The 15557-nt window shown below is 39.7% G+C and overlaps 1 protein-coding gene across 3 annotated transcripts in view; it reads left to right on the top strand.

Moving 5' to 3' along the window:
- The window catches only part of LOC117422170 (retinoic acid receptor RXR-alpha-A), a 116863-nt gene that overhangs the window by 23334 nt on the left and 77972 nt on the right, over positions 1-15557 (top strand). For 2 of the 3 annotated variants that reach the window (XM_034927538.2, XM_034927537.2), the window contains exon 2: positions 14425-14556. The exons of the other annotated variant lie outside the window; for it this stretch is intronic. In XM_034927538.2, coding sequence (XP_034783429.1) covers positions 14425-14556 — 132 coding nt within the window. The remainder of the gene's footprint in view (positions 1-14424; positions 14557-15557) is intronic. 3 annotated transcript variants of the gene reach the window in all.

The following is a 15557-nucleotide window of genomic DNA, read 5'->3' as shown; positions in this document are numbered from 1 at the left end:
GTTGGGAACAAGACATCTTATTGCACTTGGCTTAACTAAATCACTGTGCTGGAGTGTATCGTACTCAATCAGCAAACTGGATTTTTTTAAATGTTCTGCCACTGTATTGCAGAGATTGGGGAATAGTAGTAGCCACAGGTGTCTTATTCAGCTGTGTTTGAATTTATCCATGTTGCTATCAAGTAGACCCGGACCTTGGTTTAATGTTTCGAGTCAAGCAGCCAAAATTTTTCTTGTAAGTTTTACCTTGTAATCAACCATTTTTGGTGTTTTTCAAGTCAATTTTAATTTGTATATTATTTTATTCGGAATCAAGCTTTTATTTTTATTTTTTTTGACTTTCTTATTGCAACAACAGACAGCACTACAACATTGGTAGCCACTTTCTTTGCTTGGGTTGGGTGAGCATCCAGATCAGTGGCGACGACTCTAAAATAAAGCATTGCAGGTTTTGCAGAGAATTACTAAGATTGGTACAGGATTAACAGGGTATGATTACTGCAGAAAAATCTACCCAATTGTACTGTACTTTGCATGCCCAAAACTGCTGTTCGAACTGGGTTGTGATGGTAAACAGATGCATTAACAGAGCAGTGCGTTACTGTACATTGAAGTGTGGGAAGCCCTGGAACGTTTTAGGAACCTTGACAATGGTGGATTAAATGCTTCCTTGGCTGCATTCCTGTCAAAGGAACTCTTTTTAAATGGTTCCCCAGACTTAATTACACACATTTAATTACGTTGTTTGCCGAAGGAACGCTTGGAGTAGAAGAATGAATGTTTTTGGAGCCTTAGGGACGTTCTCTCCTACAAACACCCACGTACAGACATATCATCTCTCTGTTTCACCATTTTTCTATATACGCCCTTGGTATCCCTGTACCTCCTACACAATGATTCTTTCCTGGATTATTTTGCCATCCTCCCTCCCTATACTCCTTTCTCTATCTCCCCCATTTTCCTCCCTCCCCCGAATTCTCATGTTTCTCTTTGCTCTCTCCTATTTGGCAACCCCCACCCCTCCCAAACACACACATACAATCATATAGTCCTGGCTCAAGTTCAAGATTAATTAAATGCATTATTTTGTACTGGTTGGTCTGAAGGCTTTGAAAATTCTCTTTTTAACAGATAGAGAAAATAATATATTGACTATTGAGTGACCATACAGATTCTAGTCCTAACGAGCTAGAGATTAGATGCTATAAGAGCCTTCTGTTTTTCTTTCTATAATTGCTTAACGAGGTTAAAATTATTTTTTCACCTGCTAAATAATATACCTACTAGATTATTCGGTATATTAGGCACGTCAAATGTGGCTTCCATGCTCACCAGATGTTTGTATCCTATAGACATAGGACCTGATTTATCAAGTTAATATTACAAAAACAGTAGCAGAATGCATTATCCTTACAATAACCTTCTGAACAAAAAAGTGGTGGTGAGAGGCTGGTTCATCAGTTGTTGTCGCTGCAGTGACCAGGTCTGTTTTATTGTGGTACTGTCCTGTAAAATGCCCCCTAAAAAAATCAGCTGTGGCTTTCCTGATGGGCCACACTGTAGGGCCACACAGTTCACAAACCATGTTCGCTTTTGTGTAGGAGGTACCTGAAGTGAAGAGCAGGTCTCCATGGTGAAGCCCTAGGGAATGCTCACTTGATCTCATGTGTTCCTCTGCAGACAGTACAGCATGAATTCAAACAAAAGTCTGCAACAGTTTAAAAAAAAAAAAAAGTATGTTTGTCAGTGCTATAGGCCATGCTTGGTGGTATCTGAAATATTTTGCGAGTGCATTTTTGTCTGAAATGGAATGTCTGTAGACTGTAAATATACAGGTATGTCTGGGCTTTCTTTTGTGTTCACTTTTACTGTGAAATACTGTAAATGCAAAATGCCCCGGCACCTCTACAAAGTTTGCTGAACTTGTTTATTTTTTTTGTGAACGATTTACTGTAAAACATTTCTGCTTATACATGTATATAATTGCCATTTAAAAAAGAATGCTAGTCATTTCACGTTTCTGCCGTGAAAAATGCGGCATTTTTATGAAATAAGAAAATGAAATGCTGTTTGCGTGGCTTTTTTAACCTTCATAATTAAGACACTAGAACTACATTTCTGTGAGCTGCATATTTTGAAGATCTCACCACGGTTTATTATTTTCAGTTGTGTTTCGGTGGGAACACTAAAAATAGCACCAAGGAAGCTTCACCACCCACCACTCCCCCCCCCCCCCCCCCGTCATCACTGCTTTACAGAGATTTTATGATTGAGTATTTCAACCTTAGAAAACATGTGGGGACACACTGGAGTTATAAGAAACAAGTCATTCTAAAAGTGAAGAGGTTAAAACTGTAAGAAGAATGGCACCCCCCTTTGCTCAGGATAGTAGAAGAGCGAGCCCTGTGTACTAGAAAGTGATGGGTTTACATAGTCTCCTTCTTCTAGGGGCATTTAAAACCGAGAGTGTGGCAGCAGTCCTCTCAGTGTGAAAGCAGGAAGCTTGAAGAGGGGGAGGAGTTGTAGCTGAGCTGTGGAGCTGATTGAGTGCCTTCTGCTTGCATGCCCTTCTTGGAGGAGGAGAGTGTAATGTCGTTTACTTTCTGAAACAGTTTGAATAATGAACTCTGACCAGACGGGTGAATTCGGGGTCAGAAGTTCCCAGGTGTCACGTGCTGCCAAGCTGCCTTGCTGAGTAACGTGTTTTCTCGACGCTTGGCTCTGTGAAAACATTGCCCTGCTTGGCTTGCGTAACCCGTGCAGGCTGGGGCTGTGAGGAGGCTACACTGGAATTTCAACAACTATTTTAAGAAGCTCTCTCTCTCTCTCTCTCTCTCTCTCTCTCTCTCTCTCTCTCTCTCTCTCTCTCTCTGTGTTCCTTTCTGCTGTAGCTGCCCATGTGATGTGCTTGTCAGCTGAAAGAGGTCAGGTTTCACTCTGCCAAGTTACCCTGTTGTTCTAGGAGCATGTGGGTAACTGAATGTCTTTTTTGGAAATTCAGAAGGCTTCCCCTCACAGGGGGGCATTGCTTGTTTAATAAATTAACTTTTTCATTTCCCTTTTCAAACGTGTTTTTTTCCTCCACGTTGGTCCGGTGAGATTCACAGCAGAGCTTCAGCAGTAGCAGACACATATCACTTATGGGGGGCAATTTGGCAATACTTTAAACTACTGTTTGGTATGATTTTCATGTGGTGGCTTGGAGTTATTAGACAACATAATTATAGCATCTGCACTGTGTCTTGTAAATGTTGGCCTACTTAAAATTTTCCTGACTCTGTCATTTTACAAATATGTATCCAAGTGTCGGCTTTGATTTCATGGATTTACTCCAAAAACAATAGGAACCAAGCAGGCCTATAACTCTGTGGATCGTCAGTAATTATGAGAACATCATCATAAGCTAGTATTAGCTTAGTATTCCATAACCTTGACCTAGAAGCCAAAGGTCAAATGTTTTTCCACACACTTTGTATGTGACTTGTGTGACATTGACCTCCATGACCTACCTGTTTTTTTTTTTGTTTTTTTTAATTATCTTTAATTGCAATGCAGTGTGACTGCAATGAAATGCTTTGTTACCATGGGGTAGTAAAGGGGCTTCTTTGTGGTAATACACTAGCATTATAATGGTCTCCCAAATATATATCTTTCACTCTTTTCTATAAGGGGGTTTGAAGTTACTTTGGGGAAATAAGTTTTTATGTGGAAATAAGTTTTAATATATTTTTTTTTCCGCACTATGGTAGCTCCTCACTATGTGTTATTTAATGTGGTCCCCCGACACCTGGCGAGCAGGCTGCAGCTATATTTATAATTGCCGTTAGCGTTCAACTGATACCTCTGCTTTAGTCAAACCTAGCTGCTTTCACATACCATGGAGTGCATGTGACTCTTAGCATGATTTGCGGTACTAAATTCTAAATGTTATGAAACAGAACCTAATGAATTAAAAAATATTGCAAAGCAGAGTGGCATTTATGGGTTGCACTTGTAAGTGGGAATTGAGAATCTGTAATGTGTAACCCTATTGACAGCCTATATAAATAGGAGTTTATAGTTGTGGAGAGAGTTTGTCTACGCTTAATATGCTTGCTGTGTATGAACGTGTCAGTCTGAGCAAGTGGGAGTGGAGTGTGTGAAAGCGGCTGTCTAAACAAACGAGGGTAATGCATGAGTGAAGAGTGGGAGAGAGGTGAGGTGGTTGCGTTGGGGTGTGTGCCAGTGTTGTTGCAACAGAGGATTATCCACATTAAAGTAACTGGAATGGTACTCAGACAGGCCCCGTTCTTAGAAGACTTTACACAGGTGTGTACTTTACACACCTTTTTGTTTTTTTTACATTGAGTTTTCTTCCTTCCTGTCATCCCAATCACTTCCTATGGTTAAAGTCAATTTCCATGGTCTGGCCAAATGGCCTCAGTCCGTTAGGCCATATTAGGGATACAGAAAGAAAAAAGGAAGAGCAGTTCTTATATTTTATTGAAGCTATATTTCTTGATGTGTCTTTTTAAGTTGTTTTTTCAGGTTCGCAACAGGAGGTGATGTATTTGCTTCATAGTACTTCTAATTGTTTGTCACTGATGGGAAGCCTTATAAGGAAGCAGTAGATCCTTCGTCCAGCAGTTAAAAGATAGGAAGACAATGGCAGTAATGAACACTTTATCAAAGCTCTTCGTCTCTAATGCTGCTATTCTGCTAGACCTTGCTTCTGAAGGACGGGGTTATCGTTGTGATGGACTGCGGATCAGCTCTACCCCTTGTATATCTTGGCTTCCGCAGACCCAATGATCATGAGGGGAGTGTATCAGTGATAGACTACTGTACCTTCCCTCCCAAAGACAAGTGCTATGATAAGGCTTGGGGGATTACATTGCCGACACAGCAACTAGGCTACTATTACTTGACTCTCAGCTATAACTTTCTGAGAAAATATCTGTCATTATAGTAGATTCCTTGTTACAACTTGCAAAGTGCTTCATTCCAAAAGGAGGGTGGAATGTACAGTATCTGGAGGCAACTGTGTAGTATCTCGGATCATTAAGCTTTGTGATCCCGTGCTGGTGTAAATAGTGGACACAAAGTGGGGGTTTTACATACGCTACAAGTTCAGCTAATTCTTAAGACAGAAGTGAACGGGATTATGCGAATAAGCTAAATGGGTTGTTTGTTTCTCGTATGCTACAGTCCCAGAGCTTGGTTGTGTGAACTTTTTAATAGCTTATAAAGTCTGCAAAGCTAAACATTACATACATTACTCTACAATAAGGATTTCAACACAGGGGCTGGGGAAGAGTTATTTTAAGCTATGTGCTTCTCATTGCTTTGACTCTGCATGTTTTGTTTTGTCGTTTCCTCACTGCTCCGCTGGGCAAAAATAAAATTAACCACCTAAAAACAGAAACTCGTGAGGGAGCATTCAGAATGAAAGTAGATGAGTTTATTGTGGGTGCAGCAGTATGTTTTGTTTGCTGAGGCAGTAGATGTCAGAACAGAATAAAAACTTGATTTCCTGCTGGGCTTCCTTAAAACACAAATGTGCAGTTCAAGAGGTTTGGGAGAGGGGGAGGGGGCGTTTTGCATTGCCCAGTGGCAAACCATTTAGATAATTCCTCCAGCCCGGTATTTCATTCTGATTTAAGGAGGTTTATTTAAGACAGTGTTGACAGTCTGGTCTGTTTGTGTTCTGCAAAGGCTGCTGTGAAAAAAAAAACTATTTTTGCCATGACTTGCAGCAGTTTGAGATTATGACATTTTTTAGCTCTGTTATCAAAACAGAATTTAGAACAAAATTAGATAACATTTTTTTTTCTCCAAAATCAGCTGTTCATGTTGAGGCAGAGAGCCTATAAATGAGGTTGGATCATTGTGCTAATAGGTGGTGAATTGGCCTAGTAGTCTGTACTGTATTACAGAAAGCCTTTGTGCTGTGGCTCTCTACTGTCTAGTGCGTCGAAGGGTTTGGTTGGTAGCAGTAGCCGAAGTTTTCGACTTTTGCCGGCATCCAACATTTATCTGAAGGAGACCCCCAGAACCATGGTTCTCAGGATCATATTATTGAAGTCTGGATACATTGACGCTTTTCACATGAATGGTCATGCTCTGCTGTGTTTTGGGGTGTATTTTACAGAAACAAGAAAACATAAAGCATTATGTTATTTTTTTTTACCCAGCATGCTGTGTATTCGCAAACAACACATGACCACAGTAATACAGCATCGTTGGAAATACAGGCTTATTTCTATTCATATTTTGGTAAAATGACAATTTGTATTATTAAAATGCCACCTCCTAGTCATCGGAGGGTGAAATGCGTTTATTGTAAAAAAAAAAAAAAATGAGACGAGATGCTGAGTATTTGGTTAAATGCATTATAGCTTTCTTAGGGCTGCTGATTAGTTACTACACCCAGCCAAGTTGAGACAGTTCATCATGTGACTTCACTCATGTGTGTCTGCTGAAACTCAACATGGCGGCAGCACCAACAAAAAAGAAAAAAAATGCAAATGTTTGAGAATTCAGTTAGGATGCTGCCTCTGACGGTACAGGACCTGGTTCTAAATGAATGTACTGTTTGGCTGCTCTCCTCTCTAAGAAGACAAAAACTCCCTATTTTCAAAGCGGTGCTTGGCTGTCTGGTTACAGAATGTAGCCGTGCTGCTTTGACATGATTACACAGTGCGTAGCTTTTGCTCTCCAGTACCTTTCCATTTCAAGGCAGTAGAATGCACCTTGAAAAATGAGAGTCAACGCAGAGACAGTCAAAAATGTGCACCTGCCGTTTAGGAGGACTCAAGTTTGTGCTTTCCCCACAACAGTGTATGGCACGTGAAGTTTATATTTAGACTTCTTTGCTGCTATATTATTGCTGGGGACCCTTGCTGTAATGCTGTTATAAGACAACAATAACTTTTGCATATTGTAACAATCATACTAAAGTGCCATAGAGAAACATTGGCCCATTTGCTTAGTATCTTTATTTGTATTCCCTAAATCCATTTTATTACAGTTATTAACTATTTCACTGTTGAAGTAATTACTGTAAAGCCTCTGTTTATACATTGTTGATCCTGACCAATTTGAGCCCCCTTTGCTTTATTTGCTGTACAGAGTTGAAGGATAGTTAGAGCTCCACTTTCTATATGCTTTCCACTGTACACTTAGCACATTGCAGTGTACAGGCGCCAGAACAGAAGACCCCTCAAACTATAGCAAGTGGCCAGTAGTGAACCCTAATTTATTCCAGCTGCTTTACAAGGCAGCACTATTATATAATGGACTAGTGCTGGCATTGCTGGAACAAAATAGGACCTCATTGTGTCAATAGCCACTGCAATAATACAAGTTTGTTTTACAGAAATATATCCCTTACAGTGATTTGGACACAATAATAAACATTAAGAAAGTGAAGCACAGTACAGTTATTGTGAGCCAAGAAACTTCAGCAAAGCCTATTCTAAAAGTTCAATGGAGCCTAGAGCCTATTCTAAAAGAGATTGTTCAGGGAGGCGACGCTGAGGATTCTGTCAGGAGCCAAATCAGTCTCTGCCTTCAGTTTTCATTTTCATGATCTGTGTTGCCTGTAACAAGGTTAAAGTGTACACACTACTTAATTTACGAAAATTATTTCAAATTAAAATTGAGGTTGAACTGTAAAGAAAGAGGAGTCAAGCACACACACGCACACAGTTATAGTCACTGCACTGAAAAAAAGTTTGTTTAATTGAAATGGCATGTGTTGGAGTGTGTGGAGTTATAGAGGACAACATTTTAATTATATGTTTAGGGGGGAAAAAAAGAAAGATTGGAACAAATTACTGTCCTACACAGTCATATACTTCACCCTTTCTTATAAAGTTTTGTTTTGTTTTTAGTTTTTTGCCACCAATGAACAAGAATATGTTCTTGTTCTTGTACAGGCTGTTTTGTATGACTGTGTAATAGAAGTGTTGGCACAGTTTGCATTTCAGACTGCAGACGTAAACAAGAATTTGCATTTAATTACAGAATAAAATCATACTGCACATCAGCTGTGAAAAATATTGCCTTTTCTGTGAGGGTACTAAAGCTAATCAACCTGCTAGTGCTGTCTGCTCCATTACAGTCATTTTTAAAATATGTATTTGTGGGTTTTTAAATGCTTATGTTCATGTTGTGATTTTTTAATTTTTTTATTTATTGCTCAGTGCTCTGCAGCAAGTGTCATTGTGTGGCCTTCAGAGGTTGTATTTGTAATCAGGTTTGTTGTCAGAGTGATGCCAGTTTCTCCTGGACTACATAGGGGCAAATATTCATCACAGAATGGCAAACGACCAGGGCTTGCAAATGAGACGCTTGGTTTGACACGCCATAGCTAGCCGCCTTTATTAATTTGAGTGATCAAGAACTCTGCATGCCAATCATTGCACTGCCAAGTGCTTTATATTTGGATATCTTAGTTCTTCGTTTAAATGCATTTGAACCAGATCTGTCTAACATGAGGTAAATAAAATGAGGTTCTGATTTGTTTTGCTACTCTGTGCTTTTAAGGTACTGGAATGCGTACAAAAACCACACCTGTGTAAAAGAAAGTGAGACCAGACAGTATACAAATTAGCTGTCATACTTTGTAACTTCCACATCAAAAGATACTCTAACTTCCTTTTGGGGTGCTCGTCTTGCCAACGAGAGTAACAACTTCTTTTAAAATAGTTTTTATTTCTGACAATAAAATAACAGCAATGGGTACGTCAAATTTAAGGACTGTGTTTTTAAGGACTAATAGAGATTTCAAAACAACAACGTGATAGTATTTACAAAGAATATAGGTGTTATAATGACATTAGCAACTTTCTTAACACTTCTGAAAAAAAAGTGACAAAAGTGAAACACCACAGAAGTTACAGTTCCTGATGAGGTCTTTTAAGTGTTGTGTGTTAAGTATTCATGTAGAATCCATTAACATTTAAAAGATTCAAATTAAATAGTAACAGTGGCAAATGAAAGTAGCACTTCAAGCATATCCACCACATTGACATTTTTCACTTTTTTAATCCATTTCAACCCACTTGCATCAATGGTCTGCAACTATGGGACCACAGAATTTCTTTTATGAGTCATATTTTCAAATTGCAGATACCCTGTAGACAATACATTACTATTTGTGTGCAGTGAAGTGGCACAAGTCATTTTTATAGTTTTTTTTTATACAGTCTAAGTAACTTATGTATTGACTGCATGTGTGCTTTGTGGCTGTTACAGAAAGTCAGTCTGCTGTATGTACATTCCAGTAATTATGGACCATCTTCGAACATACAGTGATTGAAGTCGCAGTTACCAGATTCCCCAAAGTAAAAACAGCATAGACTTTAAAGGTCTACAGAAACTAGTTGTGTCAGACAGTGATTTAGATCACCCAAGTCCAGGTCTGATCCATACAGCGTAGGATATATACACCACAGGGGTTGGACAGCAACATTTGAAACACCTGTTATAACACGGTCAGTGGGATGTAGATGCACCATGGACTGGCAGGACTGATCTGACTTGACATGTCTGCAGGGTTTATACATGTTCCGGAGGTGTACATTCCTAAGTGATTACCACTTTTATTAGGGAAGGGGGTGGAAACCGGCACTAAAGGCTGTTCTTCAAAGAGGCCCACGATGGTCATGACGTTTTACCTCATTTATAACTGTTCTTTAAACATCAGTAATTTGAAAACTGAGGCTCCTGGTAACTGATCTGCAGCTATGGCCAAAGGTTTAGCATCACCCAATAGGATTAACTAATTTTGCTTCATAAAGTCGAATGAAACCTGCTGAATAATGTTTGCGTTAACATATTGAATTACATACCGCTTTGTAGTTTTCCATATACTTAACGAAAAACTGACTACATTCTATACTTTATGCACAGCTAATTTACCAGTCATGTGAGGGACAGCCTGTTTGCACAAAAGCGTGTGCTATATATGGAAGCAAATTAGAGGACTGTGAGGTTGAGCAGCTTTTCTAGACAAAACTTCCAACAGGAATAACAATAGATTATCTTCCATGTGTTTTCTGAGGACTTCTATGGCATGCCCACTGGCTCAGTTTGGGGCACCTTTTGGCGGACTTTGCTTCCACTGCCACTAACAAAATAGCATTCAATTATATCCCAGCAAACATACCCCCGAGAGTTGAAGCCTGGAGAAATTCGCTCTGTGAGCTAGTGAGGGCTTTTAAACTAAGTGGATTTAATACACTCTCATTTGTCAGAAGCATTAGTCCCAGCAAATGGCTGTTTCACTTCATTTGTCACTAATGAGGAAGGTTTTTTTCACTGTAATTAGCATTTTGTAGATGTTCCACAAAGGCTTAATTGGTTTAATTACAATATAAAAAGTCCATTACCGGCAGACCCACCCCGGCATACTAACTCCCTAAGTCGAAATGGTAAACCCCCCGAGCAGAACCTTAAATAGTTTTCTTCAGGCTTGCAACACTTTTTTTCCAAGGCCCCAAAAATTTTGCCATGCCATTGTTCCTTATTATCATTGTGCTATAGTTTAAGGAACAATGCGTAACACTTGCTGTCTTTGCTGGTTATGTGGTTCTGCTTGTGTTTCTTTGAGAAGGTATGTACGGTGCTATAAAGTTATGGAAGTCTGTCACATTTTAGCATGACCATGACCACACGTTAGAGCTAGACCTGTGCATACTGTACTGTATTTATGCCATGGTGGAAAACAAAACAATTTAATGCAGTATAAGCTCATCTGAATTTTTATTTGATTGTTATTTTTAATCCATCACACAGTAGCATACACAGATTTGTGGTCCGTTGCACATTCTTATGGAAACAAATTTCCAATTAGTCAGGTAAAGGGCTTGCTGTCTGTTACATGGCATTCCAGCCAGCTCCGGAAACGCTAAAAAGGTGCAGTGGGATCAGTAAACATGAAACACAGCTCTATAATGTAACAGCTTTGACTGTTAAAACATGGGCCCCCTGTTCATAGTTGATGTTGGGGCTGGTGCCAGCTTCAGATTTTATAGAGTTTTGAGTCTTCGAGTGTAATCTGGGATTCGAATCAACGACAATGGCAAACCTGTATTTTTAAATTTAGCTTTTTTGCTTACAGGAATGGTGAAAAAAAAAAAATACTTTCAAATCTTAAAAAATTTAAAAAGATTACTTCATGAAAAAATAACACAAAATTAAAAAAAAGTTTTAAAATACTAGTGTAATGTGTTATTGTGCAAACAGTATCGTTTGCACTTAATTGTGTGAAGATCACTCATGCTAACATTTACAAAATGCATAACTAAAGTCACAGCTCCCCATTTAGTAAGCAATGAACAATGTGCTGTAATTAACTATTTTAGTAAAAACAAAGACAAATGAATTGAAAGACAAAGATACTGAATGAATTTAGTGGCTGATATCTCTATCTTAAACATTTACTGAAGTGTCTGAGTAGAAGGAAAGGAGCGTGTTCTTAACGTGGCCACTGTTGATTTATATAGGCCCCTCTCTTGTCTTTTAAACATGCTTTTACAGTGAATGCAAGTCTCTTTAGTGTATTTATGTCTGTTAAAGTAGGTGAAACTGATGTTTAACTTCAACAGTATGTATGCAATGTTGTTGAAGCTGACACCATGGGATCCTTCAAGAAGCTGCTTGATGAGATTCTGGGATCAATAAGCTACTAACAACCAAACGAGTAAGATGGGCTGAATGGCCTCCTCTCGTTTGTAGATTGTAAACTTTCTTATGTTCTTATGTATATCTGACACCATTTAAAACTTGTGTCTGTGCTGAAAAAGAAGAGAAAGATTCTTAACCATGAAACAACAAATGGGGCATGTATTTCTCATGATCCCCCTCAGCCTTTTTTTTTTTTTTTGTTCTGGCTTTTTTATTTTGTTTGTTTTCAATCAAAGCATGAACTAATTCTCCTGATGGGCAGCCCCCACTAGACTGAAGATTGGGCATCTCAGCTGGCTTACCATGGGGAATTAATTCAATGTCGCTGGGCCCTTTTTTTAAATGCCATTTCCTGAGATCATACAGAGTGACATGTTTTATTGAGCAGGGTATGTCATCGTCTCATGCTGGCATTAAGGATGCAGTGAAATGTAAAGGTCTTCATGATGGAATGAGCTTTATTTATTTGAACTCCTTGCACATTTACAGGTTGGTCCTCCAGCCAAAGAACCTGTTCAGAGGAATTAATGTTAAAGTTTTCATATAAAACTGTTTGTCAAGAGTTACATGCTATCTAAAGATATCTTCAAGTAGCTTAAAAATTAGGCATAGAACTGAATGCGTCAAACTTATCGGAGGAGGATTTGTATAGTTCAGTAATCGAAGCAATGCCCTGCTAAAGGAATACTTTCATATCATTTTCAGTTTCCCAGTATTTAATGTTCTGTTGTTTCTGCTTAGATTATTCTTCGGTGTTCTAACTACATGTTACTGTTCCAGCAATTGTGCACTGAAGCCTGTACTACACTGTTCCACTGCCTCACTTTCACAAAAGCCATCCCATGTTTACCTGGGCTCATTACTGTCAAGAAACAGTCTGGAATCTTTGGTAATTCCCTCTGTCAGGTTTTATTACTTAAGTATCACCAGTCGAGTTAGTACAGCCGGTTCAGCCCTCTCGAAGCTGATGTGGCAACTTTTAAGGAGAACGGACTGTGGTCAGAAAGTGATTGCAAAGCAAGTCAATTCCCATGTATGTGTATTGTACGATACCCCTCCATGAAGATACTCAGATGATAGTTTGCTCTCTCATTTGCGTTCTTCGGATGTGCATGTGACAGATCACATTGTATCTTGGCCCTCTGCAGGCATAAACTCTTTGGGGAAAGAGCTAGGGACTGCAGCTCATTGTTTCTTGGAATGTGCAGAGTATGACGTCAGATGCAGCCATGGACTGGTCTAAGTACTTTCAGTGGTCATTTCGGTTGTCTTGAGTGTTTTATTTGCTTTATTTTCTAACTGGTTTAAACTTCTGTAATACATTGCTATTTAAACATGTATAGAGGCCTAATTATGCATCGAATAAAACACAAGGAATCCATGTTCACCCTAAAAGCTGCTTTTGTTAATCTGAGTTGTACTGGCATGGTATGCATGACTACTGTACTGAAGAGCGACTGGAGTGTGAACCCAGGGTAAGAACTGTATCGTGATTCAGAAGAATGGTTCATAGTCTTTGCACGCTTATTTTATGTATTTTATTTGTTTTTTAGGCTGACTGTCCATGGGCTTATACCCCAGTGCTTGTCTTTCATTCCAGACGTCATTATGGCAGCATTTCAGTTTCTACCACACAAGGCGACCTGCCTGTCCCGCATAACTCAGTCTAGGGTTACGTCTGGGACCAGAGACAGTCAGGGATTGAACCAGACCTATCTAATACCAAGGCACTTAATACTTTACACTCGCATGTTTTATGGGTGGGTGTACCTTTTTTGAGTCATTAATTAAACTGATGGTAATAGGCCCTGTCTTTTGATACTGTTATGCTTATGTGAAATGTAATAGAATTTTTTTTTTTGTTAATTCTATTTTGAAGTTTCCAATGAAAGCCATTCAGATTCTGCTTAAACTTTCATGCCTGTCTTACCCTGGTATATATATTTTTTTCAGTTAGTTGTATCCAACAGGTTATGTGCCATTTTGTTGTATGAGACAGTAATCAGATGAGCGGGTGAAGGGGGCACAAACAGTGATGTTTTCTGATCGTCAATTGACCCTTTATGCCCAATAATAGCTGCCTCATTGGGTCTAACCTTTCCGCCCCCATGAAGAGACAGCGGGACTGGCTATACTGCCTTGCGGGCTTACAAGCTTAATGTGGCATTTAGCCTGCATGACGCTCCCCCTATCCCCTCCACCCCTCACCCCAGGCTGAGTCTACTTGTCCTGGGTACTGTAGCGGATCTGAGGAGGAGCACTGAGCTAATTTGTCTGAAAGGGGAGGTCATCCACTTTCTGAGAGACGGTTTAATAAAAGTGAAAGGTTAGCTGGAAGTCGCGGTGGGAGGGGGGATGGGGGTGTGTTGGTTTGTAGATTGAATCATCTGGCTGCGTTAATGTTGACTGGATACAAGAAAGAGAGGGGGGGGGGGGGGGGCATGGGCTTGTAATAGCTCAGTTACCGTTGCTAAAAGGGCAATTTCACATCAGAGTTTCGTACCCTTTGGCAGACCTGTCAAGGCACATATGCTAGCCACAGGTTCAGCCTTCCTGCAGTCTATGTATAATCCTAGAACTGCAAAAACATACTGGTACATTATTTGGCTATTGAGTATTGTATTGTCTATCTGTTGTTGTGTTTTGTCTGTTTTTACAGATGCAGACACAAACTGTAGTGTTATTTTAAATAGGGTTGTTGATGTTGAATACATTTGTCATGGCTAATGTTCACCATTTCACCCACTGTAGGATTCATCAAACCCCAGTGCTCACTAGCACCACCTGTTGAGAGGGGCAGGCATGGAGAGTCTGGGAATTCACCCACTGTTTGCTCCTGCTACAGCGGCACGTGCCCGCTTCACCAACGCAGAATATCTCAAGGTACCACTTTCCTCCCCTATCCTCTCCACTCCTCTCTGCCCCACTGGGCATTATGTAATCACACAGCTGGCACCATCCATTTTAGCTAAGTGTTTACCAACCCTATACATTTCCAAGCAATGGTTTCCTAGTCTGATGAATAACTTCTGTTGCCTGAGTTACCTGTTCTGATTTATACTGTATATGCAGGTCTGATCGTAAACATATGGATTGTATGGGAAATGGAAATGGTGAGTCTACAGTAGCTAATTGTAGTTTCTGATTTTGGTTATTTTGAGGTGTAATGTTTTTTTTTTGTTTAAGTCTGTGTTTGAAATCAGTTACGATTTTAATGGTGACTCAAATGTAGCCTTTTTCCATTCTAGTACTGTTCGCAACTCCTGAGTTTCTGCTGTAATAGTAAAAACCAGGATTTCTCTAGGAAAAGTGCTGCGTTAAAATGTGCAAAATCCATAACTCAATCTGTTTTTTTTACACTCTGAGCGAAGTGGGGTTTATCTCTGATAGAAGGTCCTGTAAATGAGATACTCAATTGCATGTGATCAGCTCATTTCTTTGCATTTAGAAGGCGGATTAAAATTCCACCACATACTTTGAAAGCAATTGCATCAAAGCTTTTCCCTTATCTTACCCACAGGGATAGCGGCAGTACGTTATACAACACAGGTTGTCACAGGTGAATGAATGCGTGATGTCAGATTGGAGGCTGGGAAAGCAGACATTTTCTGCCTCCGCTTTGATCTTAAGTCTGAAACGTGAGCTCTGAGGCAGTCCCACCACCTGTCTGGAGAATAAGTAAATCCTCCTTGGTTATGGAGGAATTGCCTTGAGGAAATGTAACTGGCTGTTTGTTTCCATTGCTACGGCTGGAGATGAGATGGGAACCACCAGCATCGAACAACTTGACCAGAGCATCGTTTGCAGTATGATGCTGATAAGCCTTAGTGCAACACAGGAATAGAGAGGTAGTTTGTCTGTTTTGAGTTCCATCTGGCCTGGAG

The sequence above is a fragment of the Acipenser ruthenus genome, chromosome 15 (genome assembly GCF_902713425.1).
Source record: "Acipenser ruthenus chromosome 15, fAciRut3.2 maternal haplotype, whole genome shotgun sequence".
Classification (NCBI taxonomy): domain Eukaryota; kingdom Metazoa; phylum Chordata; class Actinopteri; order Acipenseriformes; family Acipenseridae; genus Acipenser; species Acipenser ruthenus.
This window is presented reverse-complemented; position numbering and strand designations above follow the sequence as displayed.